The sequence below is a fragment of the Dermacentor albipictus genome, chromosome 7 (assembly GCF_038994185.2).
Source record: "Dermacentor albipictus isolate Rhodes 1998 colony chromosome 7, USDA_Dalb.pri_finalv2, whole genome shotgun sequence".
Classification (NCBI taxonomy): Eukaryota; Metazoa; Arthropoda; class Arachnida; order Ixodida; family Ixodidae; genus Dermacentor; species Dermacentor albipictus.
The window spans coordinates 78336090-78363338 of record NC_091827.1 but is presented as its reverse complement, the minus strand read 5'-3'; the positions used below and the strand labels follow the sequence as shown (position 1 = coordinate 78363338).

The following is a 27249-nucleotide window of genomic DNA, read 5'->3' as shown; positions in this document are numbered from 1 at the left end:
TTACTTTTGTCTACTCGATACACTAAAAGACGTTGGCTCCTTCGGATGGCACCGGCTACTTCGCATTGCCTGGCAGGCAAAATGAAGTTGTGATATCTCACGAAAGACTCTAAATAATGTCATACAGCATGAACACGAAGTTCTGCACATGAGTCCAGGATACCACAGAACATCAGCATGCTAAATTGCATAATGAATTCAACGTACCTATAATTGTCCGAGAAAACGTAACGAAGCACGGTTTTGGAGTCGATTTCATACCACGTATCTACAACAACACAAGACATAACTACGTGAAAACTGCACCAGCTTAGACTTACACTGCACACAAGTCCGAGGTAATACGCCATTGATATGGTTCCGTTTTATTCGTTTAGTTGCGCAGAATATTAAACAATAATACAATATATGTAATGGAGAAGAAATATTTTACAAGTATTTGATCTCCCAAAAAACAATATTTGCGCAAGCTATATTTGTCCCATGTACTAGACGAAGCCATGTTCAAGGCCAGCTGATAATCCGTATCCCCTTACCCCCTCGGTGCCAGAGCGTCTGTTAGAAAACTCCAACACAAGTTGATGTCATGTGTTTGACTATGCTTGTTGGTAATAGTAAATAAAAACCGGCCACCGTGGATGGAAGAATGGCAAGATAGATGGACATAACCGACGCTGTCAAGTCCTAGGCCTACCCGCTCTCTGGTTTCATGCTGGCCATGCCACATTTTCCTCTTGCTTATGCAATAAGATGTCTTTATGAAATACACAGTATGCCGATATGAAATGGAGCCCTGTGTTTGCGTCCAGGGAGAGCGGTTTGACCTGCGGTGAGATAGTTCAACACGAATAATATATAGTGTGCCGAAAATCCGCCGTAGCTGCTCCCTGAAAGACGACCAATCACGGAAGTCGCGCTCATGATTCAGGAACCAGGTCTTGGCTACTTGAGAAACGTAAAATGGCACGTTGTTTAACCGCGATGTCTCGTTCCAGTTGTTGTAGTCGCTGACACGATCGTAGTTGTCGAGCCAGTCTTCAACGTCCTCACCAGGCAAGCCAGAGAAGATTTCAGGGTCGCGATACCGGTTGTTGGCAGGGCTGGGAGTGGGAGTGGCTGGTACTGGAACCGAGATGGTGGATGCTGCGGTCTGGTCTTGCGACATGGCGGCCTCTTGGCGTAAGCGGCGTCCCGAACGGAGCTCCAGGAGAGATCTCGAAGTGGATTGAGGTCGAAGGGATCTTAAAGCGCCTCCCCCACTTGAAATACCACGGTTGAGACGACGCTTTATTCCAAGAAGGAAAAATGGCGCCGACGCAAAAACGAACACGAGCCGATGATTGATGATGACTTTGTACAGATGAAGATGAAGTCCGCATAAATGCTTACACTATATATATATATATATATATATATATATATATATATATATATATATATATATATATATATATATATATATATGAGAAGAAAGGGGGTTAACCGAGGGTCCCGATTTTATTAGGCAGTGAATGAGGTTTTCAACCCGCTTTTTGGAGTCGCTGAACACGGTGCAGGTGTTCCCGTTCAGGCTGGCGCTGATGGCATCTCGCCACAATCACACTTGTACTTAACGCACTACACCTAAATAATTACTTGTAGTATACTACATTTCTGGTAATCTCATAATTTATTCATGACATATCTTACTCTGCAGTGCTTACTGTCATCCATTTACTTCTTTTCCGTAAGCAATTACATGCAATTTCTTACTTTGCTGTGTTCGTAATTCCACCAGATATGTTGGTCGACCAATTTAGCCGGTGCTTGAATGTCTCCATAGGGAAGGCCAGTGAGGACGCTGATGCCACGATATCACCTATTCTGTTGTTGTTTACAGCTTTCCATTTATCTGAGCGGGGGCGTCTTCAAGTTCCGATAACCATACACGCTGCGCGTCAAGGTGGAACCAGGGTCCGTATTCGCAAAACGTTCTCATGCTAAAAGCGTTCGTGCTAGCTAATAGTGATGTAGGACAAAGCGAAGGCGATCAGGTAATGAAAAAGAGCACTTAAAAACGAAAAGATTTGTCGATTTGGCCCCTTATACTGAGCAACGACACTCTTGTGCGTAACACGTTCGTACATTACGACACCGCCCTGCATTCCAGCCCACTCACCGACTTAGCTTTCGATGTCGCTGATGATGTCTTCACGACAAAAAAACGAGAGACATGATGGATAAAATATTTTAATAGCAATTGTTAGTAAAGTTAAGTAATGTATAAAGGGCTGCAGAGGCCGCACTGACAGTGCCAGGCCAGCCCGTTCTGTTAGCGGTATCTCGTCAATGTCATGAAAAGTTCGGGAAAAAGTAAGGTAGAAATAACCGATTACTTTTGAGTTATGTCCTAATGCTAAAGAGGGGCAGTAATTGGTAATTATAATGAAAACCATTTTTGAATGCAGCAACAGTAATTGCAATCGGTTACTTACTTGTTGCAACGTGTACAACACAGGCCACGATTTACCATGCTCGCTTGCATCTTTGGTTGGTGCTTAATGTTCCACTGAGCCAGTCTATCTACAGACGCCTTCATGTAAAAAAAAAGAACGCAAATTTTTTAGTTTGGTTTGTTTAATCAAAATGAGTTACACCCAAGTGGCACTATCTCTTTTCTCGTGGGCGAGGTGCTTGTGGGGGCCAGGGCTGAGCTTGTGGAATGTATTCTAGCAAGCTTCTTGTTGGTCTTGTAGTTGTGCGAGTGAGGTGGAAAATGATGCGCCGCTCTTGTGCCACCTTGCTTGTGTGTCCCTCGTCGTCCTACGGAAGAAAGATAGCACGTGCCTCTAAATAGGCGCATGGAACTTCAAATTCATTCATCGCCCTCATTATGGTACAATAAATACTTGAGAAATGGCAACATATTCCCGGGCGTCCAAATGGCCTTATTGTTCACGAGACGAGTGTTTGGCGTTTTTGTCTGTGTTTCCTTAAACCATCCGTAATACGTAAATCGCAATACACTGGGAAGGTTGTTTCCCTTGTTAATTCGAAAGAAGAGCTTTGTTTATTGTTTATGAATCTAGGTAACGCGCAGCCTTCAAATTTAACAACTTGGATAGGTGTAGGAGCGAGAATATCGCGGCAAGGTTTGGTTGATTCCAGCGGGGTATTCCATGCAGGTTACCTTCGCTATAGATGCAATATGTGTCTCAGATGGAGTACCGCAGCTTCCCTAAATGCAATATGTATGCAGCTTGCGCTTTCTGTTAATTTATTCCGCGTGCAAAGCTTATAAAGATAGCGAACCTGATTCTTACAAGCTCAATGCAAAGTTGATTTGAATTATCTGCGCATATTGATATAGATGGCAGCATAACTCGTCCATCTGCAAGTGCGATTTGATTTGGTACATATTGCACGTTTTGCCTGCTTTCCTAACAGATATACAGTGAAAGGGAAACAAATATGCTTAAGCCGGCTGTGTACGTACTTGCAAATGTCGACCGCAGAACTGATCCACCTTTTTTCAAAGGAGGCCTATTCTTTCATTAGAGGTGCTGGGGAACATTGTGCGAATGCTCAACGCTCAACGCTCAAGTTGTTCCTCCATGATCGTTTTGTGCAATATCTCATTTGGACAATGGTCGCCAACGCTCTATCAAACGGCTGGTGTGCCATGCAGAAATTGCCGAATAACCAGCATGTTTCAATAGACCGTTCTTTTAACACTATAGACGGCCTTGTGAAAATAAGAAACATACCGGCATAGCCTCTACCTCTTTGTAAAATTTACTAATGCAGTGATTTGTTTTTCTTTCTTTTTCTTTTTTTAAGGTTTACCACGTGTCTGAACAAATGTTATGATAGCCACAAGCTCTTCGGATACTAAGTGTTCAAACGATACGCAAAGTAGCACAAAAATATTTCCTATTTTAGATGCACTACCAAAATAGGTTGTCAAATATCAACGCAGAAACCAGAAAAATCAATAAACGCGAATAGTAATGGGCGGTTTGCGTTCACCAACATTAGCTTGTTGGCTGAACAGCCAGGACGTGGTTCTTAAAGCTTAACGTTAAGAGGCCGATAGCAGACTTTATTTTATCGATAATACTTTTTTCCAATACTAATGATGTTTTCCCAATAAAAAGGATCTCAAAGCCATGTACAAGTTCGCGAAAGAGATATGTTTCTTTTTTTTCTACACTGTTTAAATACTCCAATTATTTCATTTGCGAATTCTCTCCCGAAAGCTCACTGGGCAACAAGTACCACCACATCCGATTCCTAGTTTCAAGACAGATTTGTAAAGTGTATTGACAGAAATTTACGGCACTTAATAAATGCTAAGTAATTAGGGTGTACAACTTCTCATGCTCGATAAGGGAGCGCAATCTGTGACAATAATTTTTTTCTTTTAATTATGTCACTTACATATTGCACGATTTTCATTATTAGAGCATTTATTTTTTTCTTCCTGTCACAAATGTTATCCGTAGACAGCTTTACTTATAAAATTCGTGAAGCAAACATCAGCAGCTTTCATGGGTCTACTGTCTAGTGGTCGTTAAAAAATATCTCACCATTTCAGCACATTGAACGTTCCCAGTCGGAAAAACCATCCACGTGGCTGAAAACCAGGAGATCGCGTCTTGAGTTTTTGTTGCACACTTAAGGGACTATGTTTCTCTTACACTTGAAACAGATAGTTACAGCTATACGTTTAGATATATTTGAAGCTATACATTATAGATATGTGTTTGAAGCTATAGGATTAAAGGGTAAATACTGAATTTTCCCGTCTACAAAAGAACACAATATAAAACAAAGGTTGGTTCAAGTGTCCATAGGCGCCATTATACCACATGCATAATTGCGCAAATTATTGTCAGAATACTTACATAAAAAGACTACACCAGGTTTCTTACCTAATAACGCACCGGCCATGTATATATGTCTCTGCATTCGACTTCCTGCAATAGACGGGCGAAGTAAAAAAAAAACAGGATCACGAGGGCTACGGTTTGGGGTTAGAGCACTCCATAATTTCCTCGCCTTCCCTAACCGGAACTGCCTGTACACCGAATATGTAATAATATTTTGTACTTTTATACTCATGCAGAAAGAAAGCAAGGGTCTCTACTCACAAAAGCCTCTTACGCTAGTTTCGATCGCGAGAAAAAAATTCTGTTAATCGTGCAACTAGACGCAATAATAATGAAGGCGGCCGACCAATGGCACAAATCACGCACGAAGGAAAGTATTTCTGAGTTCCGCCGCTGGAGTGATAGCGCCGCAATAAAGAAAACACAATTACCCGTTGACATATGCCTTCTCTCTACTCCGGTGCAGTTTATATCTGCGATATGAAGCTCAGAAATTAATGTCGTACAGATTAGGAGATACCCGGCCTGTTACTCTGTCTATTACTCAGGCCCAAGCTCTCGACAGCACGATTCTTCTATGAAACGTAAATAAAGGCATGGCCGTGTTTCGATACAAAAGACCGCAGCTGTTTCCTCACAGCCTCACAGAGACATGCGGGTATAAGCTGCGTGAGCTTTGCGTGACTTCGAACTCCTGCGCAGATGTGCCTGCGGGGTGAGCTCATGAAATCTGACTCGTCAGAAGATAAAACGCTGTGGTCGCATCTAGCAGGGGTTGTTTTCACGAATATATTACACAATGTACACTAAATGTGATGTAAATTATTTCCAGAAAGCGGTATACGGGGGCAAATCAGAAAGTCTTTTCCCCTATTTTTTTCGGCCAAATTACGGCTGTAAATGCGAAGTCAACATACCCATTCCCAGCGGTGGGCCTTTCTAGGACCGGTCGTGATTTATCTGCTGGTATCTCCGTGGCACGGCGCTGCTGCCAGTTGTTCAAGATGGTGATTGTGCTTCACACGTCCGTTGCTTACGAACAACGAAGTGTGATTCGTTTTCCATGGAGTACGAGATGAACGCCCATTGAAACCTACAGGGAAATGCAGCCCATGTATGGCGAAAGGGGCCTTGCTTTGAGAAGTGCGAAGTGGTGGTGATGTGAGTTGGCAAAAGGCCGCGAACACTTGCACGACAATGGGCGTTCGGGGAGGCCGCGTGCGTCGCTGACTGATAGCAACATGGCACAGTCGCACCTCAAATTTAGTGCTGCCATGGGACTAATGTGTGGACCGGTATGGGGACTATGTGTAAAAATAGTGTAAAGTGCGTAGAAAAGTGCGTATATTTGTAAATGCCTGTATGTCCCATACGTGGGCAAATAAAAATAGGGACAAAGACTTTTTCATTCTCCCTCGTAGTTCTTTTGTACTTATCAAGATTTGTAGGGCCAGGCTTCCTCTGCGTCCATTGGATATTATTCTCGATGACCTCTGACGGCGCAGACTGCAATCCTAAAAACAAGAAACGCGTGCAACATGTATGTAACCACGCTTGACGCCGATAAGCACGATGCCATGACCATCACCATTAACAGAAATGATGTAATTGGGACACTTCGCTTCCTGTTTCTAAAGCGAGAATGCCAATTTTGAGCACGCGCTGTCTTAAGAGCATCTCACTAATAACAAAAACAGAAACGCATTATTTCAGAACAAAGCTCCATCAAACTTCACCTGCTGTCCGCACGAAGTCGTGAAAACTTTCGGCCGAAATCGTACTTCCTCAGGAGCCCCTGTTAGATGGCTTATCCGCTTTACCGCTATGACTTCTCGTGTTCTGACGCATGCGTCACCTACGTATCACATTAAAGATGCACATGCCCATTAAGTCATATTAAAGCAAGGGGCTTTCCAGCGTACACGCTACACATACCTACCATATTTACAACCCTACAGGTGTCCTGCATGCTGGTCTTATTTTAGACGGAATTATTCAGTGATGAAGCATATACTACCTAAATATCCTCAATGCAACAAGTGTATGTAATCAGGAGCACAATTCCTTAATTAAAGCAGTCATTTCTCCTTGCTGCTTTCCCAGGATTTGGGGCACGACCCATCTGCTTATTCAGTCTTATCGACTAAAGTGCGCTTTATCGTTGCACACTTTCCTGGATCGGCCCGCTCTAGTACGCCCACCAACCCTAGAAACAGTGTCGCAGCAAAGAAGGTCCACCCCCAGACAACATGACACGCAGGCACGTGGGTCACGTGGTCGAGGTCTTCCTGTCTTCACAGGCAGGCCCGCAATCACTATTATTTTTGTCTTTGCTTTCGGGAATGACGGGGAAGTAGTCGGCCGGGGAAAAGGCTGTGCAGAATTTAATCCGTTGCATGGCTTTCTTTAAACGTTTCTCGAAAGGTTCCCTTATCATCAAACATGTGGATGTCATCTTTGTAATTGTTTTTTTATATAGGAAATGCCCGTCATACCGCAGGAAGACCTTAAACGCGATTGAGTCTAGTTTGTCTTTTCGCACGCTTTTACTTCGGTCAGTTAAACCACACATTTCTATGTCCGTGTACGATAACCTATTATCCGCACCTTTTTTTACACAGCGTTTCGTCAAAATAAGCACGTGGCCTTGCGTAGCGTAAAGGGAAGAACGTTAGTTATTTACCTGTTAATGGATTGAATAAAGTTGCACACAGGTGAATAAAGGCTAAACTTGTGTTTTAAATGCGCGGACTAAAGTGAATACATTAGTTCATTGGTCGACACCGCCGAGGCTACAGATATAACGACGCACGACAGGGCGGAAAAAAAATTAAGCACTTCGGCACCAACACCGAAGCAACGTCAAGTTTTGCTGAAAAGGTATAGAGGAGTACCCATAGGTTATTTTTTTTCACCCAAAACATTTTCGATGCTCTCAAAAGCAAGCGTGTAGTGACGGCAGTAGTGGCTGACCAGGCTAACAGAAACTTCCATGGCCAAATAATCTGTTCATTAACTCACCCTGGCTCTTTAGTGTTGCGTCGTGACGCTCGTATAAGCAATCGACTACAGGGAAGCGAGTTCTCACTTTATCAACACGTGTCGGAAAAGACCTGCAGACAACGACGCATCTCTCGTGCTTGAGCCACTAGCGACCAGCTGCTTTCTTAAGCAGCTCCTTTAGTACACGACCAGGCGACAAGCCGAAAAAGATGAACGGGCTTCTCTTTGGCACAGCTGTTGCAGGCTCTACCAGAACAGGTAAGGTCCACGCGTGTACAGAGTGTCACGCTTTTTCTGATATGAGCAGCTGTCACTCGCAAACGCACGAGACACTTATTTCACACGCGACGTCCTGTTTTCTGAAAATGCGAAAGAAAACATGACGTGCCAACTAGCTTCGGCACCTCTTGGAAATCGTAGCCAACGCAACGCAACTATGGTGCTTTCTGTCGCTCTGAGTGTTGAACACAAAAGTAAACATAGGCAACCCCTAAACTAGACTCTGCGTGCTTGCTGAGGACGTCGAAGCCGCAAGGTCTAAAAGGGTGACCCGATTCGAAGGGGTCCATCCGTCTGGGATGCGCACCGGGCTAGCTTCGCGCGCAAAGAGTGGCGCGCAAAGATATTTCGCGCGATGACCGTCTCACGTGCCGCTGCAGTTAGGGCGGCTGTGCTCCTTGTTCTGTGCGGTAAGTAACACTGTAGCATTAGCACACTACATTACATGCTAACATTGCGGTAGTTACAATGTTATACAATCCCTACGGTAGTAGTCCTGTACGTACCTGCGTTAAAATTCATTTGAATGGGTCTAAAGCTTCTAGATCGCCCACTCGCATTTTAATATATATATATATATATATATATATATATATATATATATATATATAGAGAGAGAGAGAGAGAGAGAGAGAGAGAGAGCCAGCAGTTCAAACAAAAGGGTTTTCGCGCGCCGCACTAGAGAACACTAATTCAAAGAGGGAGCGATGAAGGTTACGGCGTGCTTTAGTGACGCTTCGGCCGGGAGAGTGGTCTTCGTCGGAGTGACCGCTGCCTTGGCCGAAACCTCAGTAAAGCCCTTCAAAACGCATGTTGCTTTCGCTTATGAGCATATGATATATATATATATATATATATATATATATATATATATATATATATATATATATATATATATATATATATATATATATATATCCCACAACCTTCGCCAAATGCGAAAGTTGTGGGATCGTTCCACACCTGCGGCAAGTTGTTTTTTCATCCACTTTCATTCCCATTAATTTAGCGTTTCTTTATTTTATTTAATAAGCACAAGTAATTTCCCCTATGTTGTCCTAGGTGTCAGTGTTTTTTGGCTTGTTATGATTGCACTTGCACACGTGATTTATGTACACTACGGGCAACACTTTTAGAAGAATAGAAGTGACACCTAATTAGACTTTTTAATGTTTCTAAGCGTTTGAACACAATCGTGTCCCAAGCGGTTTCCATCTGCTTAATTCCCCTAGAGCGCTTGTGGTCCGATGTATGTTTCATTATGAAACTTTACAGTGTACACTGTAAACCAGGCAAAGCATCACATTGCCGCGCACAGACAACAAATTTAAGAAAGCGGTTTTGAACAGTTCACATGCCTATTAGCAATCGTGTAATTTAGCAGCGAGCACATTGTAAACAACATTTATATATGATCTCGAAGCTAACGAAAAGGGGATGGCATAAAACTGTCATAGCAGTCATAGTCATGGATAAAACTGTCATAAAGCAGTCATAGCTTTTGGCATAAGCAACACGAGCTGGAGTCTCGCGCCAGAGCAATAGCAATGCCCACAGTACTGCAAGCATCCTTGTCATTGCACTAACCGCAGCAAACTTTTGTTCCACGTAAGACGCGTAGTTCAAAGTTTTGCAGATATAGCGAAACCTCTTTGGAAGATCTTACCCTTGCAATACGAGTGAAAACGTCACAAAATGCTCGCAAACTTCGTCGTTCTTGATACTCATTTATAACCAATTTAGCCAAAGGAAAATGTTGTTGCATTTTATTTTTAAACGTCGCTCTATTAAGAAGTTTCTTAGTTATTTAGGGTTTCATGGCGCACTTATTTAGAAGAGATACCAACTGACAGAAAAGCCTCACGTAGTAAAGAGGATGAGGGAATGAACATATATAGGTTAGAAAATAACTACAAAGGTGAAAGCACTAGTAAGTTGTCACACAAAAAAGGATAAATGCCAATTGATAAGGACGTCAAAAAGACGCATTATCTTCAATGCTATTCAATGTACACTAAAGAAGTGTATGCAAGCTGGTGGTATATGGGGATGCGTTACCAGTGAGGGACAGTTGGGAACATCTCATCAACCTGCTATTTAAAGATGGTCTTGTCGTTTATACCAAATGTGGGGATGACGCAACAAATAATTGAGGACCTTAGCCGACAAAATGTAAGAGTAAGTATGAAAATTGTTATGTATGCAGAAGCCTAAGGTGATTCTCAATAGCTTGGCCAGAATAGAAGAGTTTGTGATTGGCAGTTAGTTACTAGACGCTACGCAAGGAGACACCTATTTAAGCCACAAATCGACACGGGATATTGACGATGGTAAGAAAGTTTCAAGACAAATAAAAATAGGTAAGAGTCAAGCGACAAGAACTTTGAGGCTCTGAGAAGCAGCTTACTCGTATTCTTGAAGAGAAAATTTTGTCATGTTCTATTTTAGCACTGCTTACCAGTTGGGCGGAATTTGCTACGATTACAAAGATGCTGGTATCCAATCCACAACGCTTCTCGTCCGTAAATACTGTGTGTCATTGGCCTGTCACCAATACTAATTATATGTCTAGCAAGAGGATTACCTATAATTTTCTCTTACGAGCAGTCCTAGTAAAAGACGCTTTATCGAAGGCGGGTCATGAGTCTGAAATCCCCAAGCTCTTCTTTCGTAAGTGTTCTTTGCCATTTGCCGATCGTTTTGGAAAATCAATTCTCCAGCGTAAAGATTGGCTAGAATTTTCTGTTAGAACGATTCATGCGTAAAAGCGTTTGTGAATGCTCGCCCTGAAGAAGACGTTCAGGACCGTGGAAAGAATGATCGAGCCAAATTGACAGAGTGTTAACAGATACAAAGATGGCAGTATAAACTAGCGAAGCAAGGAAGTGTTCCTGATGTCGTAAATAAGTTTAGGAGGAATAAATAAAATTGGAAATTGAACAGCTCCTGCAGTGCGAAGAGGAGGTAACCGGTCGTTAATTAGACCAATAAAGTTATGTCCAGGCTGGGAAATGCAGTCGAGTTAGATGGGGGAATTGGCGGCTTGATAAGGCAAATAAATGTCTTATCACGGGGGGATCGATCCAGGTGACGCTAGAAAGAGACAGCTTGATACCAGTAGGAGAGACCTGCAGGCTGCAGAGTACATCAGTTGGTTGATAATGATTACGATACTGATTTCGCATTTAGACTCGGAAGTCTACACCCAGAGGAAAACACACTATTGGAAGTGACTGATTCCGCATAGTTCACTAGCCTATAATCCCCGATCTGAAACAGTTGTGGGATGCTTCCAGCTGGCAAAAATATGACTGATTTTCAGCTTTTTTCTGCCATGCGCTACTTCACATTTGCAGGGGCAGTCCTCGCCGATACAGTCTACAACTTGAAGACTGGCCAGGTAAAATGCGTCAAAAGCATATTCATCATCATCATCATCGTCATTATCATCATCGCCACCACCACCGCAGGACGAACGCGTCTCCCTGCGATCTTCAATTGCCCCTGTCCTGCGCCAACCGATTCCAAGTAGCACCCGCAAATTTCCTAATTTCGCCGCACCACGTAGTCTTCTGCAGTCTTCTACTGCACTTCCCTCCTCTTGGAACCCATTCCGTCACCCTAATGGTCCAACAGTTATCTAATCTGTGCATTACATGACCTGCTCAGCGCCATTTTTTTCTCGTGATGTCAATTAGAATATCGTTTATACCCGTTTGCTCTCTGATCCAAACCACTCTCTTTCTTTCTTTTAAAGTTATGCCTAGCATTGTTCGTTCCATCGCTCTCTGCACGGTCCTTAACATGTTCTCAAGCTGATTTGCCAGTCTCCATGCCTCTACCCCATATGTCAGCATCGGTACAATGCACTGATTGTATACCTTCCTTTTCAATGATAACAGTAAGCTTCCAGTCAGGAGTTCACGATGTCTGCTGTATGCGATCCAACCCATTTTATGCGAAGCATATTAACGTAGGTTTCGGGCCTTCGCGTGACGCCCGGCGGTGGCCACCATTGACCCTGAAGTGGGGTCACGTGACATGACGTCACGTGATGACGTCACACAGGCTGCAGATGGGGCCTCATATCGCGCCGTCGGTCGCCTCCCGGCGGTGGCCACCAATGACCTTCAAGTGACCTTCAAGTAGGTCATGTGACATGACGTCACGTGATGACGTCACACCGGCTGCAGATGGGGCCTCATATCGCGCCGTCGGACATCGCCCGGTGGAGGCCTCCACGCTTCGGTTCGCGCCGCCGCGCGCGACGCGGCGGCGGCGCCACCATCGCTGCATCACGTGATATGTGACGTCACGCCAGGGATGAAGCGGCGCGCGCCCGCCGTCGCGCCTGCAGTCTCTGTGCCCGCAACCGCGCCAGCGTCTTTGCGCCGGGCGTGTATGCGGTCAAGATGCCTCCAAACGCTAAGGATACGCTAAGGTTAAGCCCAGTGGTTGCTTCGCATCCACTGGGCTTAACCTTGATAAGCTTCCAATTTTTATTCTTCTGTGAATGTCCTCTTCATGGTCAGGCTTCCCTGTAATTAGTTGACCTATAGTCGGATACAACTTTAGAAAAAAGGGGAGGCCCCGCCCAGACGACCGAAGCGGCGAAGTCACCGGCCGTCCGGCGCATGACGTCGGTCCAGAGTGCGCGCCCATTGGTGCATGCTCGTGTGCATCCGTGTCGGAGGAGTAAACGCCCCCTTTTTTCTAAAGTTGTAACCGACTATAGGTAAACGTAATCCTTCACAGATTCTTGAGCTGACTTGCGATCCTGAACTCTTGTTCCCTTGCCCGGTTATTCATCATTATCTTTCTCTTCTGCATATTAATCTCCAACCTCACTCGTACACTCTCCCTGTTAAGGTCCTGAATCATTTGTTAAAAAGCATATTGCAGAACACATTTTTTGTTAACGGCATAGTATATCTTGGCGAGTTATTGCCACTTTTCCCTACGGGGTGTATTTCAAGCCTCTTATCGTAGGCCGATCCTGGAGAATGCGCAGCCTAAAAGTGTGGGCCGATCCGTGCTGCTGGGACCACTGCCATGGTGACGGCGCTAAGTGACCGTGATGTTCCATATATATATATATATATATCAAGCAAGGAGGATCCCTGTCACCGCGGCCCCATGCATTAGCCATTAACCTACGGAGAGAAGAAACTTTATTAATGAATTTTCCGGCAGTTTTGTTGTGGTGGCCTCAGGTGGCGGCTCGAAGTCCTTGGACTCCGGTGGCATCTTCGGGTTGCCGGATGACCCAGAGCGGGTCTGCCAACTCTGAACTTTTGAGACCCGCCTCCCAGCGGCGGTGACGCCGATGGAGAAGGTCCCCGGCGGCCCCCGCAGCCGGGGCGGCGTCGGGAAGAAGCGAGCTCGAGGCTTCCCGTACTGTGGCAACGGCCGCGATTACGGACGCGTCGCGAACGGAGGTGGTGTCATTACCGTGGTTGCCGGCACATTCACAGAGCATGTGTAGCAGCGTTGCTCTCTGTCCGCAAGCTTTACAGGCATCTGTTGGATATAAACAAGGGTAGCAGTGATGTAGGACGGCGGGACTAGGGTAGGTGGGTGTCTGGAGCAAGCGTAAAGTTACTTCCTCATACCTGCTTAATTTATCGTGTGGTGGCGGGAATGTGTGTCTTTGGAATCTGTAGTGTTGGGTGAGGCCTCTGAACGTCGTCAGGGGATCGCACCACACCCATTCTCATTCTTGTTGCTGCATTTCTGTTGTAGTGCCCCGATCCGGCAGATCCGATGCACCGGTCTCGGGGGCGGGGGCGGCGGCCACATAATCAGCGGCGGCTCGGCGTGTGAGACCTCGAGCCGTGGCGTGGGCCGCCTCGTTGCCGGCGAGCGGGACATCGGTGTGTGCAGGGGTCCAGAGAAGGAACATCGTAAAATTTTGGGGTTGCGAGAGCGATGACGAGTCGCCATCGTCGCAAATTTGGAATGTGCGGACCACTTCCCGCGAGACGCGACCGCCCGCGAAGCCGTGGATGGCCGCCTGCGAGTCGCTGATCACGATCGCAGGGCTCGGCACCGCCGCCAGTGTTAGGGCTACCGCGGCTTCTTCGGCCGCCTCCGTGTGTCCCGTGGTCACCGTGGCGCTCGCGAAGCACTTACCCGAGCGGTCTACAACTGCGATCGCTTGTGCGCTTCTCTCTCCTCCATATCGCGCAGCGTCTACGTACACCGCCTCGTTGCTGTTGCCAAACTTCTGGAGGTCTCTTGTTCGTTTGTTGCATCTCGCAGCGTGGTGCGTCGGGTGTATGTTTTTGGGAAGCGGCGGGATGATCAGGCTGTCGCGGACCGAGGCCGGAACCGCCATCTTTTCTCAATGCTGATGTATTTTTGTGTGTGTTTATGCACCAGCACCCTGAACAATATATTCAAGCAATTCCCGCATGCAAGGCATTGCGTTGAGGCGCGTGGCATGTTTTGTTGCAATATGAGTAATATGCTCTCGCTTAGCATATCCAGGGCTAGCTGAGCTAAGCCGCAGCCATTTTTTTTTTTCGCAGCATATGGCCACGTCCGACTCATCGCGCAAACATTCCTCGTCGTGTTACTTGTCGGGGCGCCAGCCGAGAAGATCCTGTAAAGCGCTAATCGCACTGAAGGAGGGCCCGCACACGTGTCAAGACCACTCCGCGGTCGAAACGCATGAACCACGTGATGCTGCGTGTGCGGCGCACGCTGCTACTGAACGCCAGCGCCCCACTGAAGCGGCACCGCGATAACAAGAGGCCGAGGCTACCTGACAACGCCGACGAAAGCCCCACAGTCCAAAAGTCCGAACCGGACGCACACATCCCGCCTGCCGCGACCGTCCTGCAGTAGGGGAACGCGAGGCTTAGGCAGGGCGACCACCCCGACCAGACCGTGTATTTCTAAGCCGGTGCTGCTCGCGCTCGTAGAGTGCTTTCTGTCCCTGTGCGGCTGCGCACGCCACACGCGTTTACTTATGCAGCTCCTGTTTACAGCGGTGCATCCTGTCCCGAAAGCCACGAGCCTTACTTCATCTAATACGTTAACGTGTTGCAACCCCACTGACTCTTTCGGTCTTATTGCGAAATTGAGATTCTTAAATAAATAAAAAAAGAAATGTCCGACGGCCGGATTTGAACATAGAACACCTAGCATAGAGACTTGATGTTGTAATCATTACGCCCCGTACGCATTTCCTCAAAAACGACGTGCCTCGCAATCACATAATAGTTTTGAGGCGTCAAATCTCGGAAAATTATTTAAAATTCCTTAACACGTCATCATGCGTCAAAACGTCGGGTGATACCGAAGAGAGCGCCGTCAAAGAGGTTTCAGTCCAATGATTCTCCCACTCCTCTTATGCGAGGAGTGACGCAATATAGGGAGTAGTGCAGTGACAGCGCCCCTATGCCCCCTCCACACCATAGTCGCTCAGCAAGGCTTTGTCTTTCGTCGACTTCAACTGAAGGTTGAATTACGATCAAACGTTTTGATATTAAGGCCTTGTGCGCGCTACGAAGTGAGAAATCCGCCTTCTGGCGTTATCATCCGAATGCACCAAAACCCACTCGACCAAGTGATGACGTCACGTTCCCGGCATTGGACCTTCTGAGGCTTGCACTGCAAAATCCCACGGGGAACAGCCACTGCGTCTTCCACACGCCAGGTCCCACACCCAAAAAAACAGACGTGGCCGACTCCCGGAATTGGATTAAGCTTGATTTGAGTGGATTTGGGTGGATTCAAATAGATTAAGGTGGATAAAACTGAATTAACATGCACTATGGTGGACTACAGTGCATTAAAGCGAATTAATGTGAATTAAGCTGGAATAGGATCAAAGTGGGTTAAAATTATTTAGGGTATACTATGATAGGTACCAATTATAGCCAAGCGAATTAAGGTGTTTTAATTTGAGGGGACAACTTAGACAAGTCTTCATACCTTCGCTTTCAAATCAAGTGAGGACTTTTTGCTGTCAAATTTTGCCTTCTAAACATACAAGGCATTTTACGCAAAGGAAGGAGTTGTCGAACCTTCGAACGCCGCACTCATAGTGATACACAATCTGCCCTTCCTTAACTCACGTTTCTTTAGTTGTAAAAAAATATTGGCTGCATGTTTAGCAACCGGTGGTGCGACGTTCCGTCTCCTCGAGCCTGTCTTGCAATTTACCACCCCGTAGTGATTTCAATTGTTATTCCTATGTCACAACACAGTAGGACACGACAATCTGCATATCAACTCTTTTATGTCATACGCACTCTTGCTTCTTTCATAAAATCCGCTTTCAGACGAAAAACGTCGTTCGTTCTTTTTCAGTCAGATTAATTCAGTTTTGTTATCAGCCAGTATAATTTGATATGCGTATTTTGTTTCATCTACCTGCCTCTTATTTCTGTGCATAATTTTTTGTACAGCTTTCTCGTCATAATACTATCCAGAATCTTAGTAGCATGCTACAAAGAAATCAATCGAATTGTTTTTAATGTCGGCCAACAAATGTTCCGTTGATTTCGAGAATATAGCGCAGAATTCTTGTTTCTGAAGATTTCTCACGGGACAAATATTTCAACTTAAACACAATCATATAAAGAAGACCCGTTAATACATAATTGTATAGTCGCCTGACCTTACTTATCTCAAGCATTGGTCCTCTTCTTCGAAATCGCAGCCAGTCAGAGAACATGTTTAGAGTTTAATGCAGACATCCGCGTTAATAATAATAATATAATATTTGGGGTTTTACGTGCCAAAACCACTTTCTGATTATGAGGCATGCCGTAGTGGAGGACTCCGGAAATTTTGACCACCTGGGGTTCTTTAACGTGCACCTAAATCTAAGCACACGGGTGTTTTCGCATTTCGCCCCCATCGAAATGCGGCCGCCATGGCCGGGACATCCGCGTTAAAAACGTCGGATACGACTCATTAGCATTACAACTAAATATATACATTCCCTGACATTGCCGTAGTTTGTTCTGTTACTATAATTGCAGCTCGTTTCTACAAGGGTGCTATGCAGGATGGGCCGAATTTCTGGCTCACCTGAGTTTGCTCGAAGGCAGTGAGTGAACCGAAATAGCGGGGAAATCATGAAAGCAGCAGACAATAAAATGTCGACATAAAGCCAGGTGTGTCAACGCGAGTACGCCGCTTCTTGGTTCCAGACATTGAAGACTGGGAAAAACTGTGACCATGTACGCAATGGGCCCCACTCACTTGTCACGCATTTCTCGGGCGGAACATAGGCATGTCCCCTATTCTTTGACAATATCTGTCTGTCGACCGTCGAATGCAAAAGCTGCACACGTGTCGCATCCTTACGTGAACGCTTTCCATTTTTTCGGAACACGTTAAAAAGCAATAACTTTTTTCTATCACCCAATTGCACATGTAGTGCAGCGAGCCGAACGACAAAGAAATGAAACAAAACACCGACAGTTTGACCCCGTGGCTCCTTAGTTTTCGGGTGCTCCAGAGGTAATGCCCACGCGACGCTGAATCCATAGTGAACCCAGATAAGTCGATGAAACTGGAGGCGTCCCGAGAGCTGATTTTGGCGTCTTGATGCCAGCAGCTTTGTTCCAGTGAGTGTGTTGCGCAAGCTATTGCAGATCCCTAAACTCGAGCCTTCCTGCAAAGCACCCCTGCTGTAAATTCGCCTTCTAGCTCCGCTCATGTAGCCTGATCCTCCTGATGCCGTCCCTTTGCTTTTTTTTTTCGCCTTGAATAATTTCGCGGAGCATTATTTTGACCTTTCCGGTAAAAATAAATGAATTGGAAAACGACGCGAAGGTACATCAAGTCAAGAAAGGGCACCACAAGAAGCAGCTACCACACCCCGACCGGTGGCCCAGTTCTGAGATTCATCGTCCAAAAGAAGATAAGGCTTGGAAGGGTGAGTACATTCTATATGTTTTACTTTTAAATTAATTGTTGCTCATTCCATATTACCTTCCTGATTATATTTTAACAGGTAATTATACGCCATTCAATGCTAATTCCATGGATATAAGGGAATGTATTCTCCATATTAATTTGCAATAATCCACCCATTTCTTGGCCAATCCCCCATCATGGGTAGGTGCCACACGTGTGACAGGCTACAAAAACAACAACAACACTTCAAGCAAATGCGTTATATGACAGTTGCTTTGGCTACCTAAGACTTTTGCATGACCGACTCTCCTGTGGTCGAACTATCAATAATCCGCAGCTATTGATTGAAGCGACTAACAAAAGCATCTACTCGGGATCTGTAAATATATTATTGTAAACAACCTTCATAGTAAGTGTGAAAGTTCCGTTCAATCTTCATTTATTCTTTTTTTTCGCAAATTCTGGATAGTGGTTGGTTTTAGAGATAGTACGTAGACAAGGTAACCTACAGGCAATGCAGAATCCCCTGGAATGTACCACCATTAAGATAGCACTTGGTTTGGTGGAGCTCGCTAAAGAAGCCATACCCAACTGAGGCAACTCCGCAGTAAAATTTTTCCTCAAATAATTACCTACATTCTTCAGTTGGTAGCCAGTGTACTAACTGTTTTTTTTTTCATCTTTTTGCTCAATGCTAGTTAAAATAAACCGTTAATTTCCAATGTCCAATGCAATTCTGCGATATTGCATTGGACATTGCACAGAGGGATCATCGAACTATTTTACAAAACTCAAGCCTCGAAATTCTTGCCGTGAGAGCATAACAATCTGCGAGGCTCTAATGTAGGCTATACGGTGCGTACCACGTCCTGTACTTCGATATATGGTTGAAGTATCAAGTATTTTGTCAAAATTATTCAGTGAACAAGTATAGTTCGAAGCGCACTGCGAAGCACGTGCATCAAACGCCCCCAAACCAGGAGCCAGCGCTTACTGCCCCAATTATGTGCGAGCTCCTTTGCATTCAACAGGCGATTTGTGTCACCGGTATTACCAGTGCCGGAAGTGAGGGAATCGAGAGGTTATATCAGGCCAATATTAATATACGTGCGAATAATCGTAGTTGCGTGAGCTCTCGGAAACTCCAGTAATGGCGACACTTTATTATTATTATTATTATTATTATTATTATTATTATTATTATTATTATTATTATTATTATTATTATTATTATTATTGTTGTTGTTGTTGTTGTTGTTGTTGTTGTTGTTGTTGTTGTTGTTGTTGTTGTTGTTGTTGTTGTTGTTGTTGTTGTTTTGAATGTATATGTGATACACAAGGAGCAAAAAATGAATAAATTTGTGCGTTATACGTGCCAGAACCACGACTTGAGTATGAGGCATGTCTTACTATGGGACTCCGCATTACCTTCGGCCGCCTGAGGTTCGCTAACGCTTTTATTTCGCGCCCATAGAAGTGCGGCCGCCGCGGCAGGGATTTGATCCCGGGACCACGGGCTAACCAGCTCAATACCAAAAACACTATGCCACCACCGTGCGAGCAAACAGGAATATATATATATATATATATATATATATATATATATATATATATATATATATATATATATATATATATATATATATATATATATATATATATGCTCCTTATGTTGGCTCCGCCAAATTTTTAAAAACTGCCTGCTGCAGATGCCTTTCTAGCCCTTGTTCCAAATAATTCGTTGATGCGGCCATTACTTTTACGAAACACCAACACGCCCTATTGAATAAGCAAGGTTATTCGGCTAATAAATTTATGCAATCATTTACATTGCGGCACATATTTTGATCTACGAATTGTAGCCAGTAAATATGCACGGGACATCGACTTGGAACGAATTCTGAGGATGACACTTGTTTCGAGATATGCGCCGTCAAACTTGGCGTAAAACGTGCATGGTTGTTCCTGTCACATCTCTTAAGAAAGCTGTGTTTTATTAGCTGAAGCACAAAAGTAACTCGAACACCAGTGCACTTCGTCCGACATTTTGTAACTGAATATCTCGAAAGCGACGTTGTCCGGAGAATTCGTTCGAAGTCTATATGCCTTGCATATTCACTAGCTACACTTGCACATTGAAATTTGTGCCATAATGTAAATAATGCAAAAGCTAAGTTGCATAACTGTGTGATTTGTTCAATTCAACACTTTTGATTTCTTGCCGAAGTAATGACCGCATCATCGAGTAATTTAGACCAGGGGTTAGAATTGTGCAATCTACCATGTATCGTGTTTGATGTAGCGGACCTAGGCAACACGTTACTGAGCAAGGAATAACCAACTGGTCGTTTATTCATATGCTTATGTACAGTCAACAGCAAAAGTTTGCGGGATGCGGTTTCCCCTTCAAATGTGAATTCCTGCGCCGTCAAGGCGTGACACTTCGTATTTAATGAATCACTGTGCAGGTGGCGAAGGCTACTACGTGCTGGAACAGTTAATTCGAGGCTATGTGACCATTCAGGCTTCGCGAGAATTCAGCTCCTTGGCAGATCCTGCGTCCCGTAAACTTTTGCGGTTGACTGTACGTGCGTAGGTAGCGAGGGAAAGGAGAGCCAGGGAAAGAAGTGGCAAACGCTATCGGCACACATGCGCGATAGCCTGTTCTGATACAGGCAGAGGCATTTTTTTTTCAATTCAGTGCAGCTAAAGAGACCACCCTGTTTAGCCGTACATTCATTTGCTATTTCCTCGTCAGCCATTCCATAAACTTTTGAATTCGACTCTGTTAAGGTATGCTTTACGTCACCAACTGGTCTACAAAGTACTAATCAGATTCATTCAGGGCTGGTGACGTTCGAATAACCGTCCTGCTTAATGAATTCCACGCCATAATACTGCCACTAAAACTAACACAGGGTCGAAAAACACTTGCTCACCTTCGCGTCCAAATGAAGTATTCCGTTGCCCGGGAGTGGCATACTGCGTTTGTAATCCGTTCGAGCGGTGCCTAAATCGAAATACTGATTCCGGAAAGTCAAAGACGCACTGGTGGTGTGAAACTAATCGGGATAGTATCGGGGCGGTATGCCTGTCTTTGCTCTGACGTTGACAACAGCTGGAGCATCCTAAATCCCTGCAGACTTAGAAGAGACGGAGAAGGCGGTGAGCCCGGAAGAGGAGGGTGACCCTTGGGGGCAGTACGCGTCTGTCCCCACCATCCGCGTGCGACACAAAGGCGGGCTAATACCTCCCGTCATTGAGAACGTTCCCATGCATAATCTGTCCGAGGAGGAGTCACTGGAGCCTGTCACCATATGCGCACCAGGATGGCACGCTCCCCTCAACAAACACCCATTCAGGCGACAGCGATTTCTAGGCCAACAACCGCAGGTAAGTGTGATGATGACGATGAAATCGTTTTATTGACAGGAAAATGGGAAGGGAGTTAGGAGAAGGGTGCTCTGATTCCTGTTCCCGAATTCCGTTGGCTAAGGCCGCCGCACTGCCCCTTTCTACGAGGGCTTGCTGGTCCTCGAGGGTTGAACTGGACAGGGCTGCCTTCCCAACCTTCCCGCGTTGGCTGTTGTATAGCGTCTCAGGCACTATTAGCCTGGCAGGCCCATACCATACGGTAGAAATCTGCTTTTTTCTCGCAGAATTTACTCTCGGCTCAAAATGATAGTGGCTCGATAGCAAGTAAAAAAATATGGGGTTTTACGTCCCAAAACCACTTTCTGATTATGAGCCGCGCCGTAGTGGAGGACTCCGGAAATTTCGACCACCTGGGGTTCTTTAACGTGCACCTAAATCTAAGTACACGGGTGTTTTTGCATTTCGCCTCCATCAAAATGCGGCAACCGTGGCCGGGATTCGATCCCGCGACCTCGTGCTCAGCAGCCCAACAACATAGCCACTGGAGCAACCACGGCGGGTTCGATAGCAAGTAGCTTGACTGGGTTATTAAACGACATGGTTTGTAATCTCCGAAAACGACATTATTCTGCTTTATCTAATCCTTTGGCAGCGCCCGGGTATTTTCGTCGCGATAAGTGCAAGTACTCTAATACATCTGCATAAGTTACTAATGGCAATGGGAAGTCCGAGTCTTCGAGGAGGGAGGAGGAGGGTCTCCGGGGTTGTGAAGCTCGGGCGGCAGCGTGTGCACGCTCATTTCCCTCTACACCCTCGCCACCTGGCGCCCAAATCAGTACTTTGCGCGAAGCGATGGCCCCCAGATTGTCTCAGGATGCTGCAAGCTAGAGGTGCAATTCGGCCCCGCGGGTACGGGTGCGCGCTCGGAACGGCCACGCAAAACTTTTTTTATGGACGTGATGAAAATTTCGGCAGCACGTTACACCGTTGCAACACGTGAAGGCGACAGCATGCGGCACACTTGGCAATGCATGAAGATGTACGAGCGGAAGGGTCAGACTTCTTGCAAGACGTAACGGACCGCAGTGTGAAGTAAACGTGCGGCCAGCCGTTGTTTGCGAGCTTCGGCCTCCTCTCTACGTTTCCGTCTCGCGTCGTCGCGTTGCTGCTTTTGCAGTTTGGCTTCTTTGACTCGTTTTCGACGCTTATCTGCGGATTCGCGCACTCGTATAGCGGGGTCAGACTCGCGCCAACGACGTTTCTCAGCAGGGCACAGCAGCACTCGTAGTCACACGCCTTGCGCCCGCCGCTTCCCACGTCGCACCTCGTTTCTCGCTTGGCGAGAATCCTCGGTCGTAGCGCTCTTCCGAGGAGGGTATGCAACGCTTGACTGATGGTTCGGATACTTGTTTTGTGCTTGTTCTTTATTGAAACGTACGCTGTTCTGTGTGTTGAATGGGTGATTTCAATGAATGTATGCACTGTGTGCTTCACCTTGCTGAGCGCTTGTAGCCTCTGCCTTGTTGCTGATGATCGTATCTTTTGTGCGACTCGACTAGACGCCGCCGCGTTTTTTGAAGTATGAGCCATTGCAACGAGTCCCTTCAGGCCTTCGCCTTAAAAGGAAATGCTAGTGCAGCAATATGACGCCGGCTACTCTTTTCTCGCGAACAGATCCACCACTTGCGCATATCCATGTCGCCACTAATTCTTGGCAGAGGTAGTTTAAATGCGAAATAAATGACCCAACATTGGTGTTGCGCCGAAGGATAGCGGCAAACTCGAACCGGCTGTCCATCGCACTCATGACATTTGCCGACTTATTTTTGATGTTCCGATCAATGCACGTGGTTTCACGTACTTTCGCGCTCAATATGAGTTGCAACGCTGCATAACACCCGTCAGTCCTTACAATAATAAAATTAACATACGTCATTTTTTTGTTGTTAACAGGCTGCTTGCAGCAATCGAAACGGTGTTCTGCAATTTTTTCGTGCATTTGCGTAGGTGCTGCCATGCTGCCGTACGGGTACTGTATAGCAACTTGGCAGCGCCTACACACAAAAAAGAAAAAAAAAGGAAAAACGGTCACTCATGTTGCAACTCACACTGAGCGCGACATTGCATTTTGACATATTCAGATGAAAGTCATTGTTTGGTCCTCTCTCTGTTGACTCTCAATTGAGGGTTGATACTCCTAATAAAATAAAATATGTATAAGTATAATATTGCACGTGTTTAATGTGCATGTATAATATGCACGTGGTTTGTCTAGAGCCACCAGAACAGTTAGTGGGAACTCTGTGTTGCATTACAGCACAGGAGTTAATACAAGACAACGGCATTGAAAACAAACTCTCCGTGCAGCAGTACTAACCTGAAATGCGAAAAATAAATTCTGTGGTAACAGCACAAGAATAGGCGAAGAGCGGATAAGATGATTTGCTTATCCTTCTCTGGCAGAACAACGCCTAAGATTACCCAAAACTAGCGGAAACTCTCATGCTAAAAGTATAAACTACTGTGTTTTCAATCTAGTTAAACAACATACGAGGGTAAAATCAATGTTCAGTTCATGAAATGAGTGTTTGTAATCACGGCCTATATCCTAAGAATATCCGAATTAAACCTGACGGGACCTCGATTTCTTGCGTTTCACTCGCCCCTATGCTTCGTGCAGGGCACGTGCCGCTTACCTTCGCTGATTTCTGTATTTTAAATTTCAAATTTCATCAGCCTATGTACACATAGTATGAGTGACTGCCGTATCGACCGAATATGAGCAGCGTGGGCAGCTTTCTTGAATGAAGCGAATAACAGGAACTGCATGTTTAAAAGGCTGCTTTTGCCTTATGACAAGCATCATTATGTCATGAACAAAAAACAAATAAACTGTCGGGATAATTGGTTCGCCATGCATAACTTCCAGCGCACGATATCGAGATCAAGGGAGACACAAACGCACATCTGGCGCTGTCTTTCGGCCGAATCTTCATTCGAAGTAGGGCCAACTAACGCAAGGATTACAAAATTTGGTTAATAAAAAATTATTGTGCTAGGTGAAGATAATTTCTCTTTTCATAGGGGCACACTTGAGAGCCGCTTTTCTAATAAATGTTCAGATGAAAGTGGGCCCTGCATGTCTCACTTTTTTCTCGTGCTTCTACGCTGGAGTCCACTCATTCGTCGAGAACTGCCGCTTGCAGATATACTGAAAAGCAAGAGTGTTTAATGGGCGTGTTCTAATAATGCTAAACTATTGTCTGTAAATTGCAGTATAACAGAAACACGATAACAATCTAATATCTGCACAACGTGCTATTGAAGAGTAAGCTGTGTATAAGAGACCGAAAGACGGGCGGCAGCCAACGTTAGAGGCAAAATAATGGTAGGCAGTACTACAGTAGAGGTAACGAGGAAGAAATACATTGCACGGCTTACGTGATGCCCAGAGCGGATATGACGGGGCATATCCGAGCAACAGAGCTGGTGTCAGGTGAAAGGAAATTTACTCGAGAGTCGCATAGCGTCGGATGCCCTTATGATATTGGGAACATTGTAAGCGTAGGAAAGACATACAGTTAGGGGTAATCGAAGATCACTGCGAGAGGAAGGCCTTCGTCATGATGCAGATAATAGCTAGATGATGGTTATAATGGTTATGATGATGGCCACAATGATCATAACTGTAGCGATGCTTTTCTCACATTTTCCCGCCAAGGCGACAAAAGCCACTGCATAACTGAAAAAAAAGCAGGTTAGCCAACAGCAGTCATCTCCTTGTTACCATCCTTACTTTCCTATGCTTTCACTTCTCCTTTTCTCTCTCATGTCGAGAAATTTCGGACATTGCCCCTGCGGCTTTCTACCAAACTTCTCCGCAGTGAACCAGCGTAACTCAATGGGAAGAATTAAAAAAAGAACAGTGCTATTTAAGGAGGCCCCCTGAATTTCAACAACTTTCATTTAGCAACTTCAAGAGGGCACCTCCTTTTATTAACATGCGAATTAATGGCAGTTAGCCGTAGCGTGTTTGCAGCTTTCTCGCAGAATTTTCCTCTGGTATTTAAAGCACTGCTCTAGCGCAGCAGAAAAGTTGCAAATAAACCCCGTAAATAAGCATGGTATTAGAAGGGCTCACCGCCTCGGCTTTGCTGACTGAAAGCTATTGAAATTCGGCCGGCTTTGTGAGAGATTATTCCTATATATGCTGCCCATTGAGCTACGCTGGTGCATTGCGGTGAAACTCGTCAGAAGGCCGGAGGTAGTGTCCGAAATTCCTCAGCATGTGCAAATTGGCTAGTAATAAATCACTTGGCGGCGTAGTGACTGGTTTAGGGAAAGCAGGATTAGCGTGAGGCGGTGTTGGCACACATTAGGCTTGCGGATCTCCACGAGCCCGACAAAGAATTTCTTGACATTCGTGAGCACCGATGTCTGCGTTGGTGCACTGTGCGAATCGCGAGGTGAAATTTCGGAGCGTTTGTGTTTATGAGTTGTTCATTCCACTTCTTACGAAGAACAGTAGCCAGTGTAGCCACAGAAGTATACAGTGTTGGCCGCTTCAATGTGGGTACGTTATCCTTGCAGAAATGGCAAGAGAGAACAAACTAAAGATTACAGCTAAGACTGACTTCTGGCCTTTTTGGGGCGATGTGTTTGATATAGTATTTTAGCGAGAATACTTTTGCCACAAGGACACAGGAAGGGACCCATACAAGCGCTTGTGTGTGTCCCTCCCAGCATCCGTGTGGAAAAAGTCTTCGCGCTAAAATATTATGTCGAAAAGTTGAGAGGCAAAGTGAATAACTAGTGAAAATATTAGTACGGCCATCCGTAAGTCTTGATAATTGTAATGATGTGTATTCTACAAACGTATTTGTACTTTCGATTTCACGCATGAACGCGTTATTCCTCATTTTGCGGTTTGTAGGATTGGTTTCAGTTGATCTGCGCGTTAGTGAGAGTGTCTCTGATGAATTTTCTTATAGGCGGTAAACCACCCTGTGAACACTCAGGTTTCTTCAAATGATTACCCTGCTTTCGTAATGATCCCAAATGTGAAATTTCTGTTACTAACTCACACTATGACACGACATGCGGCTGTGCTTTCTCATTCTTTCGTAACAAGTTCGGCTATCGCACTTATTTGCTTCCAGCCACGTTTTTATTTTCTTCGGTCAGCCCTGTAAGGCTCAATATAGTGCAAACATAAGTATAAACTTCTATAAACACGGGCCACCAACATCATAATCACGTGGCCTCGCGTCTTCTCTCATACATGTTTTCCCTGCCCCCCCCCCCCATTTTTTTTTCTTGTTGAGCAGATGTCCTTTACCGGAGTTCAGTTCATCTTCGGTGACCTGGTGCGACCCAACTTGCCCTCGGCGTCATTGGATGATCAAGAATACCTTGACGTTTTCCCAAGCAATAACCCAGACGAAGATACAGACGCCCCTTTTAGTTTCGTGAAAGGTCCTGCTTAGCTGTGCGGCATCGAGAATGCGTCGTCAGAGGAGACCGAATGCGCAACCCGCGTTGCTCAAACAGAAGCAAACACACACCTTGAAAAAAAGCTGCAATAAAGTAATTACTCGCTTCATCCTATATAAAGTGAGTCACTGCACATCTGTTAACTTCTTCGAGATGAACCAAACATTCCCATTCCAGAATTTAAAAAAAAAATTCACATCAGGAGCTCAGGAACGGAGAATTCATTTACATAGGTAGCCACTGCGCCGATATTTAAGAGGTTTATTGCATTTAAGTGCAAAAATTTAAATAAATCAACCGAAGCAACCGCAGTTGTTATTTACGCCAACTAATATAGTGAATTTTTTTA

The 27249-nt window shown here is 45.1% G+C and overlaps 1 protein-coding gene and 1 long non-coding RNA gene across 2 annotated transcripts; one reads left to right on the top strand and one right to left on the bottom strand.

The window, feature by feature from the left end:
• Window positions 1-2606: 2606 nt before the first annotated feature.
• Window positions 2607-5441, bottom strand: LOC135899014 (uncharacterized). Its single transcript, XR_010563493.1, has 4 exons — window positions 5303-5441; window positions 4914-4958; window positions 4569-4615; window positions 2607-2802 (listed from the first exon to the last, which is right to left on the bottom strand). It is a non-coding gene; the product is annotated as an uncharacterized lncRNA (long non-coding RNA).
• Window positions 5442-8404: 2963 nt separating this feature from the next.
• Window positions 8405-27033, top strand: LOC135899015 (uncharacterized). The gene is made up of 5 exons (XM_065428264.2): window positions 8405-8563; window positions 11510-11553; window positions 17949-18051; window positions 21175-21425; window positions 26735-27033. Exons 1-5 carry the CDS (start codon window positions 8509-8511, stop codon window positions 26891-26893), a joined length of 612 nt encoding a protein of 203 aa, XP_065284336.1. The 5' UTR covers window positions 8405-8508; the 3' UTR covers window positions 26894-27033.
• Window positions 27034-27249: the final 216 nt, after the last annotated feature.

Coding starts and splice junctions, on each gene's coding strand:
- LOC135899015 (XM_065428264.2), top strand. CDS start 8,509: ATGACCGTCTCACGTGCCGCTGCAGTTAGGGCGGCTGTGCTCCTTGTT. Junction 8,564..11,509: donor TGTGCTCCTTGTTCTGTGCG/GTAAGTAACACT, acceptor TCACATTTGCAG/GGGCAGTCCTCGCCGATACA. Junction 21,426..26,734: donor TTCTAGGCCAACAACCGCAG/GTAAGTGTGATG, acceptor CTTGTTGAGCAG/ATGTCCTTTACCGGAGTTCA.